At 34.0% G+C, this 24,215-nt stretch overlaps 1 protein-coding gene across 1 annotated transcript in view; it reads right to left on the minus strand.

The window, feature by feature from the left end:
- Positions 1 to 24,215, minus strand: part of LOC145303420 (cyclin-Y-like) — an 85,646-nt gene that overhangs the window by 32,996 nt on the left and 28,435 nt on the right. The window contains exons 2-3 of the mRNA XM_080144749.1: positions 4,060 to 4,134; positions 2,410 to 2,453 (exon numbers count right to left, since the gene is read on the minus strand). Coding sequence (XP_080000875.1) covers positions 2,410 to 2,453; positions 4,060 to 4,134 — 119 coding nt within the window. The remainder of the gene's footprint in view (positions 1 to 2,409; positions 2,454 to 4,059; positions 4,135 to 24,215) is intronic.

Genomic DNA, 24,215 nt, shown 5'->3' on the forward strand with positions numbered 1-24,215 from the left:
CGTCTTACACACAAATTAGTTATCCTCTTTCAATGCTTACTGGTACGACAAACAATTAAGTTACAAACTTTTTCTACAAATTGAACAAAGAAACTTTCCTCTTTCGAAGGTTTTGGAACACTACAACCACTGACCATTATTTTGGTCTTACTAGCATTCACTGTCAGACCCTTATTTTGCATAGCACTTTTTCAAGTTTTTAACTTAATGAATACTAAATAATCAGCAGCACACAGCATTTCTAAGACACAAAAGACAACAGACTCAGAACAGGACCAAACAATAAAGGTAGATATACCTTTTTAGTTAGTTTATGGGCAGTTTTAGAAGTAGCAATAGGTTTTGTGATAGTTCACAACAGTCTAAGGACATTTTGGGTTTGTGACAGTTGAGAACAACTGCCAGTCTGGCACAGTGGAATATAGACTGGCTCAGAGCAGATTGAGATGAGCAAGAACAGGGTCTTAACAGACAACTATGTAGCTGTGGGTCTTACCATGTAGAGGGTCGATGGTGTTAGACATGCACTTACACCCATAATGCAACTGATATTTGCAGAATGTGTCGAAGTTTGTGTGCCCTCTTGACAGCCATTCATATGAGAGACAATATGGCTAGAAGACGAAGGAGACGACTACGGAAATAATGTTGAGGTCAGCATGTGTTGTTGAACAGAGTAGCACGTGGTCTCAGACTAATTCTAACATAACTGAGCATTTCTGTACATTGTTTGAACAACCTTCACTCATTTGTTGTCAGTAATAACAAGTAATTAAACAATGATTAATAAGAAACATTCAACATTACAATTATTCATTTATGCCATTATCAAAAATGAAAAAAATAAAAATAAAAAACTCTCCACAATAAAAATAATTCAAGGACACAAAAATCCCATAATTCACCACAAATAAGGAATATTTTCACATTGTATTAGATGACCTGCAAGGTGAACATTGATACAAATATATATCCTGAAGTTCAGGATATATATTTGTGAATGCAGTACACATTAAGATAAAACCTGATTGCAATGAACAGAAGCAGAAATTGTTCACTATATAAAAATCTATTAAACCTATCTACTGGAATGCTATAACCTAATAAATTAAAATACTACAGTTCACATAAATATTTGTAAGCTATAGGAAATCAATGCATTATAGGAAGAAAATAATTAGTTTAAATTAATCAGAGTTGGCTGTGTATAAAAATTATATAACGCTAAAAATATATAGACTGCAGTAAAAGAAAATACAAGAAAGAAAACAGGATTCTTTATACAATAATAATTTTGCTGAATGATAATCTACTAATCTGGCATTCCATCAATTGAGAATGTAAAAATAAGTCTTTAGAATATCCAATCAAACTGTGCACAAAAAAAAGAAAGAAAAAAATGAAACTGTAGGTATGAGGAATGTTTCATATTTAGGAATAAAATGTAGTGGCTAGATTGAAAAGTTGAAATAACAATGCTACGAAGATATTCTAGCTAACATGAGTAAAATTGGTAATAGATCTCAATGGAAGTGAAAATTCTTCCGATTTCCTGTATGAAGGACTACCTTAGGAAAACTGTCAAGTTGAATAAAACAAAAATTATTGGGTATTTTTTTACGACCTAACCCTTAACATCCACGTGTTAAAAACGGCATATGAGGTTGGGGCTGTTTATTCCGATAGCCATTTTTAACATGGGAAGGTTGGAGGTGTTTATACTACACTGGCTCGGGTCCTAAAAAAATACCAATTATTGAAAGTGAACCATGCATTATCCATACATCAGGCTTTCATACATAAATCAATATTGAACAGATTCGCATTTGCAACTTTGGGATTGAAAGCTCATCAATAAAATAATGGGGAAAATCATGGTGCTTGTGTAGATTGGTTATCTTTTAAACTAATACATTTCAGGTGAAAACATTACATACTTGCATGTCATGTTGAAATTAGTATAAATTCTAAAACTTACAAAAAAAAATAAAATAATTACAAGTAAAAATAGAATTTATTGAGTTTTATTGTATGTTTTAACGTGGAATAGTTGTGCAACCAATTCAGTATGACAAACCGACATCTTTGACCTAAATTACGGGCCTATCATTTTTAAACAGAACATAATTGGGAATTATTTTTTGTTAAAAATACATCTAGCATATCTACTTTTTGATCATTTTTTTGTAATTTTTTTTTTTTTTTTTTCGAATTTATACTACTTTTGACATGATACATAAGTACAGGTTTTCATCTGAAATGTGTTGCTTTAAAAGATCACCAATCTATACAAACATCAAAATCTTTTTCTATATAAAACTACCCGTTATATAGATATACAGATATGTACCCACTTTAAAAGCATTTAAATAACATTGTGAGTGAATAAAGCTTAAAAAATTATTCTACCTGGTGATGAAGGTCATATTGGCTTCTACGCCGGATCTTATTATCTGTAAAGAAAGAAAATTTCATGAAAATAAAATTTAACAACTATTTCATATTGGTAAAATCTTCAAGGCTAAACAGTTATTGTTATTAGAATAGTTTTTCCTTTATTTAACCAACTGATAATATTATAATAGTATTTATGTTTGAAGATTAGAAGAGTATAAAATATAACTGATTATTCATTTATTCCTAATTCAAATGTCTATGTAGTTCACTAAAAAATGACTCCATTTTAAAAAAAAAAAAAATTGATTTCTGCAAAAGATATTGATTCTTATCAGCTGTAAAAATACCAGTCTCCAGTCAATTAAAAAATTTTTTTTTTAAAAAGGATTCAAGCATGAAGTAACACTTATTTGTGAAGTTTATCATCAACTTGCTTTGTTATGATTTGCTGGTGTTCAGAACTTAGGCGCTAGTTATTGATTTAGCAACAATATTCTATGTATGGGCAAATCTTAGCTTTGTGAAAATACTAGCAAGGGTAAAAGGTTTCTAGCCTGGAAGAGTGAGCCCACCCTTTTTGCAGCAGACTTCGCAATATCTTCTATGTATTTATTTCAATTCATGTTGCAATATGCGAAATTCATTGTTTACTCATTAAACATTTTTTTATTGAATAGAGATTTCAGACTTGTTTTGAGAAGGAGGCTTACCTCAAAATAAAAAAGAAACAAATCAAATACTAAACTATCTTTTATTCAATAAAATACATTGGTAACCAAGTAATCAATAATTATTGAACTGATTGATATCATTCAAATAGCATCTTCAACTTAATATCATATTGTCAGGGCTCTCAATAACCAAACTGCTTACATAATGCTTCAAGCAAACTATAAAACGCTTTTCATTTTTTATATTAGTTGAAGCTCTTAATAACATGTAAATTTTCAAGTTGATGAAGTCACCTTTTCTTTGTAGTTGGCAAAATCATTCACTATTGTTAAATAGGAGATTAAAGTCAAGAAATGCAGACACAAAATATGCCAATATTATAATTACCACCAAGTAAATTTCTTTACATCATAGATACAAATTAAAGATTGTAAAAGTCCATAGCGAAAGATGTATGAGTAACATTACTTGCGTATAGGCCTCAAGAGTTTGAACGGCGTTCTGGAATGGTTTGGCTGTTGCCAACCCGGGCAGTGTTTTCGTCACGATGGCATTGTTGCAAGATCCAGCAAAAAGAGAAAGTATGACAAAAACCAGAAGTGAAGGTAGGCTGTATCGCCCCCTTGTGGCAAAGAATGATATTACCAGAGTTAAAGGGCAGTAATTGCGATTGCCTTATAGTCATCAGTTTGCGTTCGCATGTTCGCTTGCATGGTGAACTTGGTTCCCATAAAGGCAGATTTAAATTGTGCATGACTTTATGTTGCTTGTGAATACAAAAGTTGCTTTTTTTCAATGCATAAAATTAAAAGATCAAGAAAAACGTATGAACGTATAAAGGGATTTATCAATGTGTACGGACCAAATTTATACAAGGTATTGTGTGTCCGTCATCTAATTATTTTCATTCACATTTTGTAATGATGAAACGTAATAGGTTAATTGTAGGTAAATATAATGTGTCCGTTATGGACAAAGAAAATTACTTACTTTTGATATTGGTTTTGGAACGCGCAAGGAACAGTGTCCGTGCTGTTGGATTATTTGAAGGATCTCCATCAATATCTGTGAAAAGAAAATAGAAGATGATGAATTTCCAATATTCAAATTTTATAAATTAAACAACATAATCTTGGAGGAACAGAGGATAGAAATAACTGCAAAATATCTGAAGATGTCTGGATTATGGTTTATACTTATACATATGTGTGCGTGTGTGTATATATATATATATATATATATATATATATATATATATATATACACACTAGACTACCTGTGAATCGTTGGGTCAGTATGTTATATTAGCTATGGAATTAATGTATGAGAGTGACACTTGTGATGTAAAGAAAATAGTTTTTTGTGACATAATAGAAACATTTCTATGAAAGTATATTAAAACAAAAAAAGAATATAGATAGATTTCTATGAGTCATTCTGTTTATAATTGTTTATTTTTGAAAAAAAAAAAAAACTTACAGCCATTGAATTATAAGAGGTTTGCCATACTTATAGGTAAATGTGCACTGAACAGATACCATAATACTTAAAGTTAAATTCAAATTTTGATATATCTTTTACTTTAAACACAAAAAAAAAAAAAATTGGGATGCTGAAAACGTACACAGACGTTTTATTGTCGAGTTGATTATTTATTTTGAACGCAATTTCAAAAAAGTATTTTCGGGGTTATTTATTTACATTGGTAGTGTAGAAGAAAATGTATGAACATTTTTAAGAAAGGTGTATTAAAAAATGGAGAATAAATTTAAAAAAAAAAAAAGGAAGGCAGTGGATAAATAGCCATTGTAAAATGCTCTTATGGTTGTCAATGGGTTAAAGTAGATTTATTTGTAAGAAAATTGCGTTAAAATAACTTAAACGTAATACAGAAATGAACGATGTAAAAAAAAAAAAAAAAAAAAAAAAAAAAAGCAGAAAGTATTAAATTGTTTATTTGGATAATTTAAATGCAAAAAAAATTGGGACGCTGAAAACATACACAGTAAAATATGTCTTATTGTCGCATTGATATTTTAGTATGATATATATATATGATATATATATTATATCGTATATACGAAACAGGTTGATGATTATACATATTATTTGTAATCACGTTTTGCGTTTGCTTCCAATATCTTGAAGTTTTTTATTCAATAAATTTAAGATATACACTTTTCTAAGGACTTCCATTTGTTCGAACGAAACCGGTCCAGCGATTTGTGTTTATTTGTTTATGCTGTTATGGATTTATGTTTATGTACGCATGCGCAACCGGAAGTTGTAAACCGGATGTTGGGTTAAGAGCACCCGTTACAAGATCATTTGAGTTTTATAAAAGTGAAAATATGTGTGTGTGTGAAGACACTTCTCAACCTATATACTCAACAAATTTTTGATCTACAGATTTGAAATTTGGTATATTGGGTATTCAGATATGTGGTAAACTTTAACTGGTCTTCATCCGGAAAAAAAAAAAAAAAGGACTGCTAAGAGTAATAAGTAGGTTTGAAAATACTTACTAAAGATTGTGTCAAGCTGATCTAATGGTTATCATACTTGACTCACTGTCTTTAGGTTTTGGTTTTGATCTCGGCTCAAATTTTTCTTTTTTTACTTAAAAGAAGCAAACTGTTTAGGAAAAAAAAACATAATACTCGTATGCCCAGGTCTTAGTTTTTGTAAATTAAAATATAATCGTATTTTATGATTTGGAGGAATTGTTGATTGACCATTCTTAACTATACTGTTATAAATTTTCCAGGAATCTCGAGTTCTGTAACTCAATGCATTTTCTGATGACTTTGGAATGCCTTCTTTTGGCCGCAGCTATTTCTCTCTTTCAATTATTTCTAGTTCTACAAACTTTTGCCTATTTGTATTGGATTTATGTTTGATAAGCCTGCGGACTGCCTGTAAGCAATGGCAACATCACAGCCAGAGATGGACCATTGTGGAAAGTGAAGTTTACGAAAGAATTTTCTTGTGGGAATGCGCTTCAATTGCTGCTTTGATTCATTCAGTAGCCTCATTTTCACACTGTTCTACAGGAAGAGAAAAGATAGTACATCATAGAGCATCTCCAATGTAACCTCTTATGGCTTCCCAATCAGCCTTCTTACAGTACCTTGTCCTTTTGAGTGATAGCTCTTCAGCTTAGGGTCGAGAGTTTAGGATGATTTCTACCATTATCACAACATGATACGCATTCCCGAGTGGGCTATGGGTATTTGTTACACAATCCTCAGGAACTATGGCCAGAAAGAGATCTAAAAGTGAGGCTTGCTAATCCTGTCGATCTGGGAGACAGGTCATGAAATGTGACTGTGATAGGAAATAGGATATGGAAAAGTTATGTATGACACTACCTGTTGCATTTATGTAACTAGAGAAACCAAGCCAATTACTGTGGTGGACATTAAAGTCACCAAATACATGTACTTGGGCACTACTGTTTAAGAGACTTGGGGTTTTTTTTTTGGGGGGGGGGGTCTTTTTCAATTTTTACCCCAAACAAGGCACAGTGCAACTTTGAAGTTGGGGCTACTATCGGGAACATAAGTTGCAGGGATATTATGAAGGGAGATGAGGAGCAAGATGTCTGTTCACATTATACTTGAACTTCTGCATGTCAGTACAGTTGGGAAAGCAGAATCCCGGAAGGGAGTTCCAAAGTCTAGCAGTTTTGGGGAAGAAACTATTAAAATAGAAGACTTTCTTACACCTAGGGATCTCTGTGTACGGGTGGGATTTAGCTGCTTGTCTCGTTTGTTGGGGGTATTTACGCTGAGGGGGTACAAGTGCTTGTAGTTTGTCAGAGCATTCACCATTAAAATACTTGTAGAACAGGCAAAAGAATGGAACATTTCGTCGAAGGGACAGAGGCTGAAGCCTAGATGACAGTTCAGGACCTACCAGGTTGGCGACTCTCTTTTGAACCTTGTTCAGGAGTGAGAGACAAGTAGCAGATGCACCAGCCCAAATGTGACAACATTACTCCATACATGGGCGAATGGTAGCCTTATAGAGGTACAAGATACTTTCAGGCGTAAGTAGCTTTCTAGCACGGTAGAGAGAGCCCACCTTCTTTGCAGCAGCTTTGGCAATGCTCTCAATGTATCTGTTCCAATTCATGTTCCCTGTAAACGTTAGGCCAATGGCATTCATTGTCCAAGTCAGGAAATAAGGCCAAGTACGAGGTGTCTCTGCCGCGTTCCTGTGATAGAACCTCTGCACCTGGCTAATAGGCAAAGAGGGAGTGTGAAAGCCAGGCGATAGGCAGAGCCTACCTACTCCTTAAGCAGTTTAGGTTTGCAAACTGGAAATTTGTTCAAGTCACCAGCTCTAGGAAGGTTGTCAATTAGGACTAAAGAGGCCTCCTTCCCCTGTTTATTTGGTGCCAAGACATATGAGGTCAGTAGCACAGGTTTAATATCAGTTTTCCTTCTCCTAGGTGAAGGACTCAAGATCTATGGGACCATCAGCTCTAAGAGGGGTAACAGCACCTGAGTTCTAAACCAGGTATTTCTGCAGCCCCGCATGGGTAGTTAAGATTGATTTAGTACAAATTATATACATCTTTACTGAAAAGTTACACTCCTCAAAAGAACTGAAACAGAATTTTCATTATAATTGGAAGACACAGGATGTTAAGCATGTGGTGGAAGCATTTAAGTTTATAATTATTATTTAAAAGAGGGATTAAGACATGGTTAAAAATTCTGATTAGATTAATGTATTATATAAAAGCGAAAATGTGTGTGTGTGTGTGTGTGTGTGTGTGTGTGTGTGTGTGTGTGTGTGTGTGTGCATGTTCGCTTTTTGTATATGTCCGCAAAAGGCTTTTTTCGACAAGTTTCTCGGTAGGCTCGCTCCTTAAAACTTTTTATATGCTGCCTAGATAATAATATGTACGCCTTAACGGGGGTCGCGCCTATTTAATTTGCCTGACTTTTAAACGCCATTTATTCCAGATTTTTAGATCACTGTGTGCCCTTCATGACAAGATGGCTTCTACGCATGCGTCAACACGCGCAAAAAAACGTACCTTGAATTTGTTTAGATATTATAAAAACCGACCTACATTCGCCCACGCGTCCATAGCACAATGATTAAGTGACAGCATCGTTATCTTAAGATTGCAGGTTCAATCCCAGTTATCAGATATTTTTTTTTTTCGATTTTTAAACTTTTAATATTGAAACAAGGTTATTCATACCATTTTTTTTTCGCTTTTGTTTTTCCAAACATGTTCATTTTTTTTTTCATTTTTTTTGTTTTGTTTTTGTTTATCCGATTTTTTTTTTTGAAGGAGTTTTTCGTTCGTTTGCCATTTTTTTGTTTTTTGTTTTGGTTTTTCCGATTTTTTAAGACATTTAAACAGGGTTATTACTTCGCTTATTCTTTACCCCACCCCTACACACACCTCCAAACATCCGGGCAACGCCAGGTACCCCCCGCTAGTAGTACAGAAATAGGAAAAAATGTTAAAGATTCAAAATGATATTAGGATTTTATATTTAGTTCTAACACAGAGACTCTTCATCCTTGAGCTCACAAAAGGGAAATATAAAGAGTATCTACTAATATAGTTTTAGGTAATAGTATAAACTGATTTAAGTACCTTTCTATATTGGTGTAACATCAAATAAAGATATAAAATATGGATATATCTAATAAGAAGATATTAACGATATAAACATATATAACACCGATGCAAACAGATATAGAATACAAATATTGAGTATCTTACTAAAATAAAGTTCTAGGTTCTTAAGTTTAAAAGAGGGTAAGTCCCCTTTACAATAAAATACAAAAATGTAATTATCTATCAAAATGGGGAGCAGAATCACTATTTTGTATTAATTTGAATTAGAAAAAGTGGTTTGAACTATGGTTTAAAAATACAGTATTAATGTATTCTGAGCTTTGCGGTAAGCTGTAGATCGCATGTGGATAGATAGCTTATTGGTTAGCAGGATCACGTGATCTAGGAAAGATTTGAAGTTGACTTTTAGTTTCTCACTAAAGAAACACATCATGTAAGACTGAGATTTAGATGTGCTTAAAAGCATCGTGCCTCCCCCTTTCTAAAGAAACTAATTTTAACAAAACTGTGTCCCTAAAAACTATCATTTTTTTTTTTTTTTAAACGTTTCTTTTTTTCTAAAAGAAAAATTAAAAATCAGATTTCATTGGCTTGCAGTTTTTCTTCTGGAATGATCTAAATTAATTTAATAAAATCAATATTGTTCATCTCCCCTTGCATCCCCAAAATATGCAATTCTCCCCGTTTTTAGGCAATTACATAGAAAAACCTTAAGCTTGGCAGAAAGCAAAAAAAGCAAACAAATTTAATAAAAAAAAATTTATGTAAAAATAATCACCAGTTTCTGTAGTGTTTGGGGGCAGTTAACCAATGCTTTTATTTTTTATTTTTTTTTAGATTGGAGAAAATGTTAATATAAAATCAAAATGATCCTCCCCAACTTTTCCAATCAATATTACAGATTATGTATTTAAAAAAATACTTTCGCAAAACGATTTTCAGCAGAGGTAGGGGTCACTTAATCTAAATTGATTCCTATTCATTTTTTGACAAATTCTAAGTGCAGGGGGAGGGTATTTTGTGTTTAACTTACATAGGAAACTAAACCCTTCATAAAAATTGAACAATAAAAGTTAAAAACATTTTCAATCCTCTCACAAAATTCTTAATCATTTAACTGACGATTTATTTGCTTCATTAACACTTATTTTTGAGTGACTTTTAGCCTTGATAAGTCATTAGTAAATAAAACATTAAAAACTCAATTGAACTTTACACTGCAGTGCACCAATCTCCAAATACATTTCTTTGCTACTATACAATTATCAAAAATATAATGCTAGCGTCAGATGTGGCATACTCATTTTTTTTTGATGTGGTGAAGAGACGTGTGTAAAATTCAATCTCACTGAAATCATTTGAATGATTCCAGACGAAGAGAGATTTCAAAGCATTTAAATGTTACACAGGGTAGAGCAGATGTTAGTGCTATCACAAGAGTTAGAACTGGATGTTATAATCGTATTATTTGGATTCTTCGGACTAATGTTCTCATCTTGAGTGTTAGGAAGTGATGGTAATCTAGTGATTAACGACATGAACTAACAACTTGGGTGTTCCAAGTTTGAACCCAGTTCATTCTACAAAAATCACTTTTACTTTGAATGTTGGCAAACTTTACATGGTCTCATAATCCCCAATGTCTTTCTAGAAAGAATTCTGACTATAAAAATATTGGGAAAACAATTGCCAATCTTCGGATTCACATGATTTTCACAATGTAACTTCCGATCTTCTTCAGGTGTATCTTGTTAAATTCTGAAATCTTTCGAAATTCTGTGCAGAACCCCCACGCGCGAGTTTGACAAAATACACCCGAAGAAGGGTGAAGGTTACATCGACTGAAATGTTGTGCAAATAAGACTCAAGACTAGAACAGTAATCTGAGGAAACCAAATAATATGAATAATGAATTCTCTTAAAAATTCTGAGAAGTGGATGGAATAAGTTCAAAGTTCTATTGTCACTATTAACAAGCAGAGTATTACTCAGTATTGACCAAACGAAGAGTTTAACAGGAATTTGTGCATAATATGATGATGTATGGAAGTGAAGTTATTTATCTCCTTCTCACAGCAAGATGATGTGACACAAGGATCAGAAAGTGGGATTTGAAAAGCCAGCACTCAAGACAAAAAATACTCTGGACTGCAAGAAAAAAAAATGCCTGTGCAGTTCCCATCTGCATTTAGCTATTCTCTTTCCAAAGGGAGAAGACAAAGCCTAGGAGGGTGGACCTTCTAGAAGTGGACCAAAGCCATACCTCAGTCAACAGAGAAAAAGCCATCTCAAATCATGGCCTAAACTCTGGTAGCTTGAGGTCAAGCTGGTGAGGGTTGAGGACATGTGTTGCATGGAGAAAAATGATATGGAATGATTAAATAGCTGTGTAATGTGTGTCTTAAAACAGACTTAGATCTGATGACCTCTGAGGATGATTAAATCTGGAGATTATAAGGAAGCTGTGCTCAGAACTGGAAACTTAAAATGGTATGGCCACATTGAAAGAATACATGAAAGTTCTTGGAATAGCAGATTTAGAATGGTTGAGGTAGTAAAGTCACAGGGCAGAGCCAAGAAAAATATGAGAAAGTGAGAAAAATAAAGACCTGGGCAGAGATAAGTTAATTTAGAAGTTAATTTCTAATAGCCATCCAATGCACGCCAGTGTAATACTTTCAACATCCTCCCCCGCCAGGTATTAGGAATTTAAAAAAAAAAAAAGAGGAAATAAGTTTATCAACAAACAAAGTCTAAAGGAGTTGTTCATAAAGGAACACAAAAGAAAGCAAAAATAGTATTATTAATCAAGGTGTGGATAAAAGGACCAAACAATAGGTCAATATGTGTAGAGTTAGTTTACGAAAAGTTTAAGAAGTGTCAAGGAGTTTTGCAGCAATTTGCAAGTTAGAAACAGTTTATGGACAGTTTGAGATTTGTGACAGGAAAGTTGCCAGTTGGACACAGTTGAATATAAGTCTTGGTTTGGAAATCTAGATGAGCTGACATCAACTAACAAACATACCCTCGACAGAATGTAGATGTGGACCTTAACACATAAAGGGTCAATGGTGTCTCTTTCTCACACACACACACACACACATATATATATATACCTAGAATGCAATTGATATTTGCAGAATGTGTTAAAGTTTGTTTTCTTTTGTTTCTCTTTATTTTATTTTTTATACTCGTGAACCTGTGTGTGCAACCTTTAGCAGCCACCAATGCAAGAGACAACAACATAGCCAGAAGAGAAGATGAAAGCAAAGAAATACATGGCATACAATGTTAGAATCAATGTTTGTTGAGTGGAGACTACATGTTCTTATCACAGCAATATGTAAAACATTAAAATGATGATAAATCCATTTCAAGCATGACAGACCACAGCAAATGTATGGCAGACTGACCAATGGACAGAGCTTCTTATGAAGACGCATAAAAAATAGAATGTATTCATTCAATGTGCGCATTTAGCGATAAAAATACAATTTCAAACTGGAATGTGATAGATTGGCCAACAGACCCTTTTAGAGATGCTTCAATGTTATCTAATAAGAAAAAACAAATAAAAACACTCCTTGTTAAAATTCCTTTCAATCTACTACTCCCCTTCCACCAACTACTAAACAAAAATATTTAAAATTTCAAAGAACTACGTCACATTCAAGGGAAAGAGAGAGGGAATGCTTTATGAATATATTTTTTTAAATTCTTTCAATAAAAAGAGTTTGTTTTCAATACTTGACCTTTATTTATACACTAAAGTTTGCTCAAATTGAATTCACTGATTTATGTTTGATGTATAAAATTAAGACATTTTTATAACAGTCTCTCTTTGTAGCTTTGGACAGATTTGTAGATTTGTGTAAATGCATTTTTGACAAAATTATATAACACTCCCTACCCCACCCTCTAAATTTGCTGATTTCTAAGTATCAAACTTTCAGATAATACTTTCCTTTTGTGTTATTTGGGTTTTGGGAACTAATGTTATCATCTTGTGTGTTATTTTCACAATGTTTCAGCTGATGTAACATTCGACCTTCTTCAGGTGTATTTTGTCGGTGTAGTGGATAAAGTACTTAGTAAAATTCAGTTGTAAAATAATATTCTTCTGGAGTTTGAAAGTCAAATCTTCAGTGCAAGTAACACTCAAAATACAATTGCGAATTATTTAGGATTTCTAAGCAGTCATGGCTGACAAAACAATAGCTTGTTACTGTGAATTAAATGACTGGTTCCATTCAAAATTCCATGCAAATTCTCAAATTCGACAAAGATTGCCAGAGTTCAGCAAAATACATTCGGAGGTCGGAGGTTACATCAATTGAAACGTTGTGAAAATAACACTCAAGATGAGAACATTATTTCAAATAATACAAATAGTCAATTTTCATCTAAAAAATTCAGAAATGCAATATTTTCCCCCGCTTTTTTTTTAATTAACTTAATTTTTAATATAATAATAAAGATTCAATTTTCAGATTATAAAAATGTCTTATTTTGATTTTAACTTTTATTTTAGCTTGCTATGTAAGTTAAAGACAAAATCGTCCTCCCATGCCAGAAATTTGGAAAATGGGATTTTTTTGTCCAAATCGATTTTAAAAATTAAGTAGGGTCCCCATTTATATTAAGTGACCTCTATCTCTGCTAAAAATGGTTTTGTAAAAGATTTTTTTATATAAATCTAAAAAGTTGGGAGGAAAGAGGAGGAGGAGCTTATTTTGATGATCATATGTGACTTGAAAATTTTTCCATTCGAATAAAAAAGAAAAATTGACCAACTGCCCTAAAACACTAGAATGGCTCTGAAATCAAGGATTATTTTAAATTAAATTTTTTAAAATTTAATTTATATTTTTGTTTTTCCTTCCTGCCAAGTTTTTAATGGGTTCATACGTAAATTACCTAAAAAAGGGAGAATTGCATATTTTGGGGAAGCAGAGGGACGATTTAGCAGGTGGTGTTAATCTACAATAATACCAAAGAAATCTTGCAATATAATTATTTTTAAACAGTCCTAGTATTAGATTTCAGTTTCTTGTACATAAAATGCATTACAATTCAACTTTAAAGGTTCTTACTTCTTTTTCTTTTAATGAATACATGGAATTTTTATGGTATTGCAACATATTTATGTGCATTTACTGCAAATTACTTGGAAACCATTAATTTATGGAGAGTTTCAGTGCCATATTGTTGATCCGTTTTTTGTTTTTTTTAACTCTCTTCCACCCCAAATAAGGCATATCGTCACTTGTAAGAGGTTACTATTTAAGATCATGTGTAACAGGGGACTGAAGAGTTGAACAGGGAGATGTTTGTTCACATTACATTTAAACTTCTGCAGCTTAGTCACGGAAGCAAGAAATGGTGGGAATTCCTAAATCTAGCAATCCGAGGAAAAAAACTATTACAGTAGGTTTTCTGGCATCTAGGAATGGGATTTTGCTGCTTGCCAGGTTAGTCAGGAGTATGTATGTCGAAGGAGTACAAGTGCTATGAATTCATTAAAAACATTCTATTAACGTACTTATAAAAACAGGCACAGGGATGCAACATTGCAGCAATGGAAGAGAAGTTGTCGATAGTGCAGAACCTATTAAATTTGAAACTCTTTTTTGGACAGTGTCTTGGAGTGAGAGACTAGTGGTACATGCACCAGCCCAGATGTGACAATACTCCATGTATCGATGAATTGTGGCTTTGTAAAGATAGAAGAGGCTCTCTCTGGGGTTAGTAATTTCTAGCTTGGTAGAGGGAGCCCACTTTCTTTGCAGCAACCTTGGCAATGTCCTCAATGTATTTGTTCCTTTTTATGTAACCTGTTAATGTTAGACTGAGAAGTTTGAAGATCGACTCTCAGGTAAGGTGTTAAGTACACAGGTTAAATTTAATTGCTTAATTTTGTGTTTTAACAAAGATATTTTCACTGAAAAAGCATTGTTAAAGATGTGATGAAACACACACGATCTTAAAGAGTATACCATTATTGAGACTGAAGAGTATACCATTATTGGGGACTGAAAAGTTGAACAGGGAGATGTTTGTTCACATTACATTTAAACTTCTCCAGCTTAGTACAGTCAGGGAAGCAAGAAATGGTGGAAATTCCTAAATCTAGCTTCTGTGGTACCAATATTCAAGAATTCTGGAGAAAGAACTGACCCATCAAATTATCGCCCCATTAGCCTCCTCCCACTTTTCGACAAAATATTTGAGACCATAATTAACCATGCTCTAGTCCGGCACCTTACAGATGCTAAACTTCTGACTGACAAACAATATGGATTTAGACAAGCCCGTTCCAAAGTTGACATCCTCACTAATCTCTGAACGTATATACCATTCACTGGACAAAGCAGGGGAGGGCAGAGCGGTAGCTCTAGATATATCGAAGGCTTTTGACAGGGTATGGCACAAGGGTCTCCTCACGAAAATTAAATCATACGGTATCACTGGTAGAATACTTAACATAATTAAATCGTTCTTAGATAAGAGAAAAATCCAGGTTGTCCTCGACGGTTGTACATCTAGACAGTGTGATATAAATGCGGGAGTGCCTCAGGGGTCTATTCTTGGACCTCTATTGTTCCTAATATTTATTAATGACCTCCCCGACAAAACTGCCTTTAGAGATGGGTATATATGCTTATGACACTACACTCTATAACAGGCATGACAGGAAAACAAATGAACACATATCTAAAGAAATGGCAAAAACACTAGAGGATGACCTCCAATCTGTAGTGGAATGGGGACATAAATGGATGGTCACATTCAATGCTGCCAAGACTAAACTGGTTTCCTTCAATAATTACAAGAAACCTTCTCTGCCACCTATAGCAATGGCCAGTGACTCCCTGCCTGAGAGTACATCTTCAAACTGCTTGGTCTAACGTTCACAGGAAACATGAGTTGGAACAATTATATTGAAAACATTGCCAGGGCCGCTGCGAAAAAGGTAGGCTCTCTCTACCGTGCTAGAAAACTACTGACACCTGAAAGTGTCCTGTACCTCTATAAGGCCACCATTCGCCCATGTATGGAGTATTGTTGTCACATTTGGGCTGGTGCATCTGCTACTAGTCTCTCGCTCCTAGACAAGGTTCAAAAAAGAGTCACCAATCTGATAGACCCTAAATTGGCATCTAAGCTTCAGCCTCTGTCCCATCGACGAAACGTTGCATTCCTCTGCCTGTTCTACAAGTATTTTAATGGTGAATGCTCTGACGAACTGCAGACACTTGTGCCCCCACGATATAGACACCCTCGACAAACCCGACAGGCAGCTTAATCCCACCCCCACACAGTAGAGATCCCGAGATGTAAAAGATCTTTCTACTCCAGTAGTTTCTTCCCCAGAACCGCTAGACTCTGGAATTCCATTCCAGGATCCTGCTTCCCTAACTGTACTGACATGCAGAAGTTCAAGTGCAACGTGAACAGACATCTTGCTGCCCAAATCCCAACATAGTGCCCCAGTAGTTGCTGCCCTTGATAGTAGCCCCCTACACCAAAGTAGCAATGCGCCTTGTTTGGGGTGAAAATATAATTAAAAAAAAAAGATATTTTAAGCCATTTTGAATTTTTTTTGCATAAATAACATGTGTGCTCTGTTCGACAACATCATTGACCCAAACACCATTTCCATGGTTTCCTCCTCCATCTTTTTTTCTTCTGGCCATGTCATTATTTGTCACACATTGGTGATTGTCGGAGGGAGGGGGCACTGGCTCACAAGTATAAAAATAAAACAAAATACAAACTCTAACATTCTAGAGAGAACTCAAGCGTCAAAGATCTATCTGTACAGGGATTTGTCGGTACAACCTGTAGGTTAATTAATAACCTTTGTTAGTTAATTATGGAGTAAATAAAGAAAACATACCTTTCTTCCTTAAATGATTTCATATGGGAAGTTATATCGACGACAAGTTGACAAAAGAAAACAAATAAATTAACACTTAACATTTTCTTAGCCACAGACGTAGAAAGACACGTCTTGTTTATTCACATGTTTAGAAAGAGGGAAGAACACATCACATACACACGTTTTTATATATACAATCAAAGAGCAGATAACTCCAAGTTACCCAATGCAAAAAACACATGCCATAACAAAATGGACAAGGTGATAAACTTCATGTTGCTTACATCACTGAAAAATAAACAAATTTGGAACCGTCAAAGGGAAAAAACTTCTCACATAGTGCAAGGGACAAAACTCTTAATCTTGGCATTATTAAAACCCAACAACAGTGACAAATTTCCAATACAGACTGGCATGAGGATACTTTTCCCTATAGGTAAACCTTGACTAAATATTTAAAATCACATAGTATTCGTGGCCAAAATAAGATCTCTTCAGTATGGCTAACCCACACTAGCTTTTACAAAAAAGAGTGCACCTTCTCCAAGTGATGTTATCTCAAGTATCAACACGAAGTTGGATACTCCACCAGACTAGATAAATTCTTGTCCTGGAATCCAGTAACACTAAAAAGGAAGATATACTATAACATTAGAATAGTCAGTTGAGAAGAGGAAAGTTATGTTCTCAACTTCTTTACTAACTGAAACATTTGAATATCTATGCATTTCGTATAGAGTTCAGGTGTTAGCCCCAAGTAGGCAGCCTCTTGATTTGAGAACTTTGAAGAAAAATGAAACAAATATCAGTTGCACTCTGTGTGTGTGTGTGTGTGTGTGTGTGTGTGTGTGTGTGTGACACACACTATTGACTCTTGAATGCTAAAAGTCCACATCTACCTTCTGCTGATGCCGGCTTATCCCAATCTCTTAAAACTCTTTCAATCTGATCCAAGCCAGGACCTGCCTTCAACTGTGTCAAACTTAACGGTCAAAACAAAAGCTAGTCCATAAACCGTCCATAACTGCCATAAACTGTTACAAAACTTATTGCTACTCCTAAAACTGCCTAAACATTAATTTTTATGTATGGATTTTTGTCTGCCTCACCTTGATTAACAATTCTATTTCAACTTTCTTTTGTGTGCGTTCGTGAAGACTTTGGCATGAGTATTTTTTATTAATTTTATTTATTGCGGACTATTATCCTCATCTTTTTCTTAGTTGTTTCACGTTGTGAAATAATAGTCCACAATAAATAAAATTAATAAATAATACTCATCTCAATAATGAATTCCAATTAAATAATATATAACATTCGGTACGGACCCGACTATGGATTAATTGGTTGGTTTTGTTTTACGTCATATCAACCCTTTTCGGGTTATTTAATGCTGAATCCAAAGATTTTGAAGAAAATTTTTTCAGAGAATATATTTGTTGTTTTCAAGTCGGTTTCTATTTAACCCATAGTTGGAACCCTAACAGGTACTACCACTCCAGGTCAGAGTGGACCTGGGAGCAATAGTAATTAAAGGGTGGCTCCACACTCCCCAAAGCCCGCAAGCTGGGGCCTCACCACTGGATATAGTTTAAGGTCATATCCAGGATCCCGACTATGGAAGATCAGATAATAAATAATAAAAAACATGAATTTATAAGATCAAAAAATTCAACCTTGATCGCCCTTTGGGGCCCGTGGCGCAGTTAATAGACGTTGAATCACTACGGTTCCAGGTGAGAATTGTCTGAAGATAGCGGTTTTAATCCTACCCAAAGTCAGTCAGAGGTTTACTTGGCCAAAAATGTGGTGAAACAACAACAACTACGGAAGGCAGTCAGGAGATTCGGACTTCCTATCCCATCACGGTTACCACCTGACGAAGGCCAGAGGAATAGTTGGCCGAAACGTTGTGAAATAACTAAGAAAAAGATGAGGGTAATAATCCGCAATAAATAAAAATTAATAAATAATGCTCATCTCAATAATGAATTCCAATTAAATAATAAGTAAATAAACATACATTTTTACAGGACCGTATCATTTTTACACCAAACTAGTTATAATAGTACAAATACTACTACTAATAATAATAATAATGATAATTCGTCTAAGAATGTGATGAATTCCTTCAGTTAAAATATCTGTTGGAAGATGTTTTGTCGAGGACACCAAATCAGTTACCACTGTCTAGAAAACAGGGAAAGTAATGCAACAATGAAATGCCATTAGGAATATGCCAGAATGCCAACAATTTCCTACACTTTTGTCCTGATGATAAACTTATTTCCTATTTTTTTTTTTTACAATTCTTAACAGTTTTTTAGGGGGGTCAATAGTATTACATGCGTATTGCTATTTTATGTAAGAATTAGGCATAGTTCTTTAAGTTCTATCCCATTAGTCAATACCTTTCCTTTTATTTTGGATAAAATATCTGGGAAAAATTGAAGGACCCAGAAAACTGATGCTCCTATTTACTCCATATAAATATTTTTATTAAAATGTACATATAATTATAAAGTATTACAGTTATAAATAACATTTACATGGTAGTATTATTTATTTCATAATGATGAAAGAGCATCATTACAGCAATGTACTTAGGTAGAAGTGAGTTTTTTTAAAGGGGAGGGGGTAAGTATTTCTATTCATACATAAACATTGGAATAAAGGTAATATTTAATGAGAATGAAAAAATTATATGCCCTACAGTAACCTTGTCACAAACCCTAAATCCAAGAGGAAATAGAATAAAAAACACAAGCAGTGTCAAGGGTAAATTCATATTCGAAGAGACCATTAAAACCCGTCCATTCTAAGAGACCATTAAAACCCGTCCATTCTAAGAGACCATTAAAACACGTCCATTCTAAGAGACCATTAAAACACGTCCATTCTAAGAGACCATTAAAACACGTCCATTCTAAGAGACCATTAAAACACGTCCATTCTAAGAGACCATTAAAACACGTCCATTCTAAGAGACCATTAAAACACGTCCATTCTAAGAGACCATTAAAACACGTCCATTCTAAGAGACCATTAAAACACGTCCATTCTAAGAGACCATTAAACCCCATCCATTCTAAGAGACCATTAAACCCCATCCATTCTAAGAGACCATTAAAACCTATCCCATCCAAAAAATATCCTGGTAGGTCCTGTTGCCACTTCCTCATGGATGAAAAATATAAGTTATCAGGCAATAAACCTATCCCCCTTGTTAAAGGAAGTGGTAATGACCTCCCATTACTCTAGCGGCTGTGATGAATTAAAAACACTACAGAAGCAAACCCTAAATTCGGGTAACAGAACTGTTAAAAGTCTATGAATAGTCTAAGAGACTGATACATATCAATTTTGCTAAAAAATGTCCCAATAATCCTGTCAGCACTCCCTCACAAACAACCAGATATTTAAACTTCTGCATGTTAGGAAAGCAGGAAATAGGAAGGAAATTTTAAAGGCTAGCAGTTCAAGGGAGGAAGCTATGAGAGTAGAATGTCTTCCGGCATCTACAAACATTTATGCCTAGAATCCTTTCTCTAATTTGGATCATAGAAAATATTTAAGTTAAGCTTAAGAGGTTTTAAATTGAAATGCAAATTTAATTTAATTGGTGTTTGATAACTATGCAAATCTGAATCATTTGAATTTTCAAATGGGATGTTGTTTTAATATTATACCTCCTAAAAACAGTAAAGAAATTTGGGAAATATTTATTAATTTATGTCAAATAACCAAGTTTCTACCATCTTTTAGATAAAACTAGATACAGCCAAATGTATTACACTTCACACCTAGCAGTTGTGTTCCAAAATTAATAATGATCAATTAGTTTAGGAGTGAATCCTGTACCCACAAATATATAACTATATACACATACATAATAATTTATATACATATTTTCCATATTATATTGTTATGGATTTTTTTCTGACAAGTTCACAGAAGGAAATATCCAATACTGGCATACAAATATTGACGGTTTCACATGAATGAAACAAGTCTTTAAAATGTACCAAAGTTATTTTAATTTTGGATAAAATGATTGGCAAAATAAATAGAACTTTGAACTTTTGAATATAGAAAAATTTTTGTGCTCTGCTTTTATATCTTAACAAATATAGATATTCTATGACGTTTCTGAATTTTTGAGATCAGGATTGGTTATTTGTATTATTTGGATTCATCGGACTACTGTTCTCATCTTAAGTGTTATTTTCACAACGTTTTGATGTAAAACGTTCTTCAAGCATACTTTATCGAACTCAGGAATGTTTCTGTTAAACTCGTGAATTTGGACGGAATTTCAAGCGGAACCCTTTATCAACTTCACAGAGGTAGCGTGCTCTTGTTCCGTCAGCCATGACAGGATAGAGGTCTTAAGTAATTCACAATTGTGTTTTTCAGTCGTCCATATTGAGGATTCCTTCAGGAGAATATCACTTTTTACAATTTATTTTTCCAAGTACTCTAACCACTGCGCCACAGGTCCTTGCACACAATTCTAGTACGAATTTTAAGAACCTTAAACCTATTTTTATTTCTAGCTGTAAATATCACTATTTATTACTATATATTAACGTGTTTATGTATGTATGTATATATATATAACTTAGAAAAGCATTTCATCCAAGGCATAAAAATTGTTAAACAAAATGTTTTTACTATAGGCTTTAAAAATAAAGGTACAAGATTAAATTTGAAATTTATTTATCTTCAAAGTGCACTTTTGTAAATTTTACAAAGGTATAAAAATGTAATTTAAATTAAATCAAAAAATTACCTTGGATTTATTTTATGTAATGTACATTCTGTTGCACTTTTAAAAAAAAAATCATTGAAAATTTTATATCTATATCATTAATTGCTAGATGAAAGATAATGTTTTTAAATTGCAACAAAATGTACATTACATAAAATAAAATCCATATATATATATATTGTTTTTACTTTATTACTTGTATTATATTTAACAATTCTCATATCATATTAAATTCTATACTAGGTCTACTTAGTAAATGGTTATCTCTCAGTATATGTGCTGCTTCTTTCAGTCATCTTACTCTCCACCGTTCTTCTCTTTCTATAATTTTTACTTCATCCCATAATGGTGTATGGTTTCCCTTTACTTTTCAGTTATGATCAGCTATACCCGATTTTTCAATCTCTCCACGTATGGCGGCTTTTTGATGTTCTTCTAACCATACTTTCAGTAGACAACATGTTTCACTTTTGTACAGTTTTTCACATTTACATTGGATTTCATATACACAGTTCTTAGTCATGATTTTTTCACTAGGGGGCTTGACTCTCACAATCTGTTTCCAGAGAGTTGAATTACTCCTGAATACGGTCCTTATGTCATATGGATTACGAATATTTGTTGAAGTTTTTCAGAAAGCCCTTCATATATGGTATACAAACTGTGCTGAGTTTATAAGTGGTGCCTTTTTGTGTCTGGTCCAGATTTCATTGAGCTGATGTTATGCTCTCTGAATATTTATTTCGATGCAGGGTTTCTCTTAAACTGTCCATCTCCTCTTGATATGCATTGCTATTACTACATATTGCTTTTGCTCGGTGTTGTAGGCAACAAATGATTCCTTTCTTTACATTATATAGATGGTGGGAGTTGAAGTTAAGGTATCGTCCAGTGAAAGTTGGCTTTTGGTATACAGATGACATAAACCCTTGACCAGTGGGGATTATCAGCACATCTAGGAACGATAATTTATTGCTATGTTCTTTTTCCACTGTATGGTTGGACAAATCGAGTTCACATGGTCTAGTAACGTTTGAACATCTTCCTGATGGGGTCAGAGTATGAATGTGTCATCTACATATCGCAACCATATTGTTGGCATTAGTGGTGTTAATCCTGATGCCATTTCCTCAAAGAATTCCATGTGTATTGGTCAGTACTGGGGACAATGAGGATCCCATCGCCAGACCTTCTTCCTGCTGATATATATCAGATCCTATCACGAAGTATGTACTTTCTACACAGGTCAACATCTCCATTATATTGTCAATTGGTTGAAGGTTCAATCCTCAGTGTGGGCGATTGAAAAATACAATTGCAAATTACTTAGGACTGACAGAACAAGAGCACGCTACCTCATGAAGTAAATAAAGGGTTCCGCTCAAAATTCCATCCAAATTCCCTAGTTTGACAGAAACATTCCCAAGTTCAACAAGATACACTTGAAGAAGGTCTGAGGTTACATCAACCAAACCATTGTGAAAATCACACTCAAGATGAGAACAGTAGTCCGATGAATCCAAATGATACAAATAGATATTCTAGTTTTAAAATGAATACACAAACCATAGAAAATTTTCACAAAAGCACAGTTTCACAAAACCTATACAGAGTGTAAATGATAAATTGGCAGTAATTTCAATCCACAATTTAGGCTTTTTACAGCGGCATTATTAATCTGAAATGTTAGTTGCTGTACTCTTTAGAGTACGATGTTTCAGATACCTAAAAAAAAAAAAAAAAAAGAAAAGAAAAAAATTAAAAGAATGCCAGTGTAGAATTTAACCATAGAAATATTGCTACGTTCCTAGGACTGTTTATCGTATTGTAGCAAACTTAAGGGAAAGTAAAGACATCCAAAGGAAAGCTAACAGAAGATTTCTTGGTAGCTTAAAACGGTCCATAGCAGCAAATCCATCACAGTCAATGGCTGAACTAGCAAAAAAGAGGAATGTGACCAAAATGACCATTTCTAATGCAGTACAGAAAGATCTTGGGATGAAGTTATGCTGCAGTCGACACCATAAAATTCTTACAGTGAAATCTAAGACCATTCGTAAAGAGAGAAGTCTCTTGCTACTTAATCAACTGAAACACCATGGTGGTACCGTACGCATTTTTGTGGACAAGAAAAACTTTGTGGTAGATAAAGTTTCCAACTGCAGAAACTGAACAGTTATCACTAATGACTCTTCTGGTGTTCCTCCAATCATGTAGAGTAAACATCCTGCCTTTTTCATGGTGTTTGGAGTTACGTCTCCTCACTTCATTGAAGTGGACCTGAAATCAATATGGCGGAATATCTGAAGATTCTGGAGGAAGTTCTTCCACCCTGGATTAAGAAGAACTATTATCCCAAGAAAGTGATGTTCATCCAGGAGTTGGCATCTACTCATGGGTCCAAAACAGTGCAGACCTTCTTGAAGAGAGAGAGTTGCCGTTTTTTGTGCCTTTAAATATCTGGCCCTCTAGCTCATCAGATTTGAGCTCCTGTGACTATTGATTATGGGGTGATGTTGAGAAAGTCTCTAATGCTCACCTCCATAACAATGCGACCTCCCTGAAGATCTCCATAAGGCAAGCATTCCACACTATAAAGAAAGAGTCAGCTGTCAAGGCCTGCCATGCTTTTAGGGATCGCATTCAGCAGGTTGTGGATGCATAGAATAAAATGTTTGTATTTGATAAAACAGTTAAATAAACATACACAAATTTTTGAAAGGTTTAAAATTGTCAGTTTGAGATCTCACACTTCCAATTTATAGTTTACACCCTGTATATATATATGTGTGATACAGCTACAATAAATAAAAGCATTACAAGTTAGTAATCTGTTTTGTTGGTTAGATTAAATTCACTAAGAAATATTTGTTGTTTGCACG

The sequence above is a fragment of the Euprymna scolopes genome, chromosome 19 (assembly GCF_053919585.1).
Source record: "Euprymna scolopes isolate OS-2025 chromosome 19, ASM5391958v1, whole genome shotgun sequence".
NCBI lineage: Eukaryota > Metazoa > Mollusca > Cephalopoda > Sepiida > Sepiolidae > Euprymna > Euprymna scolopes.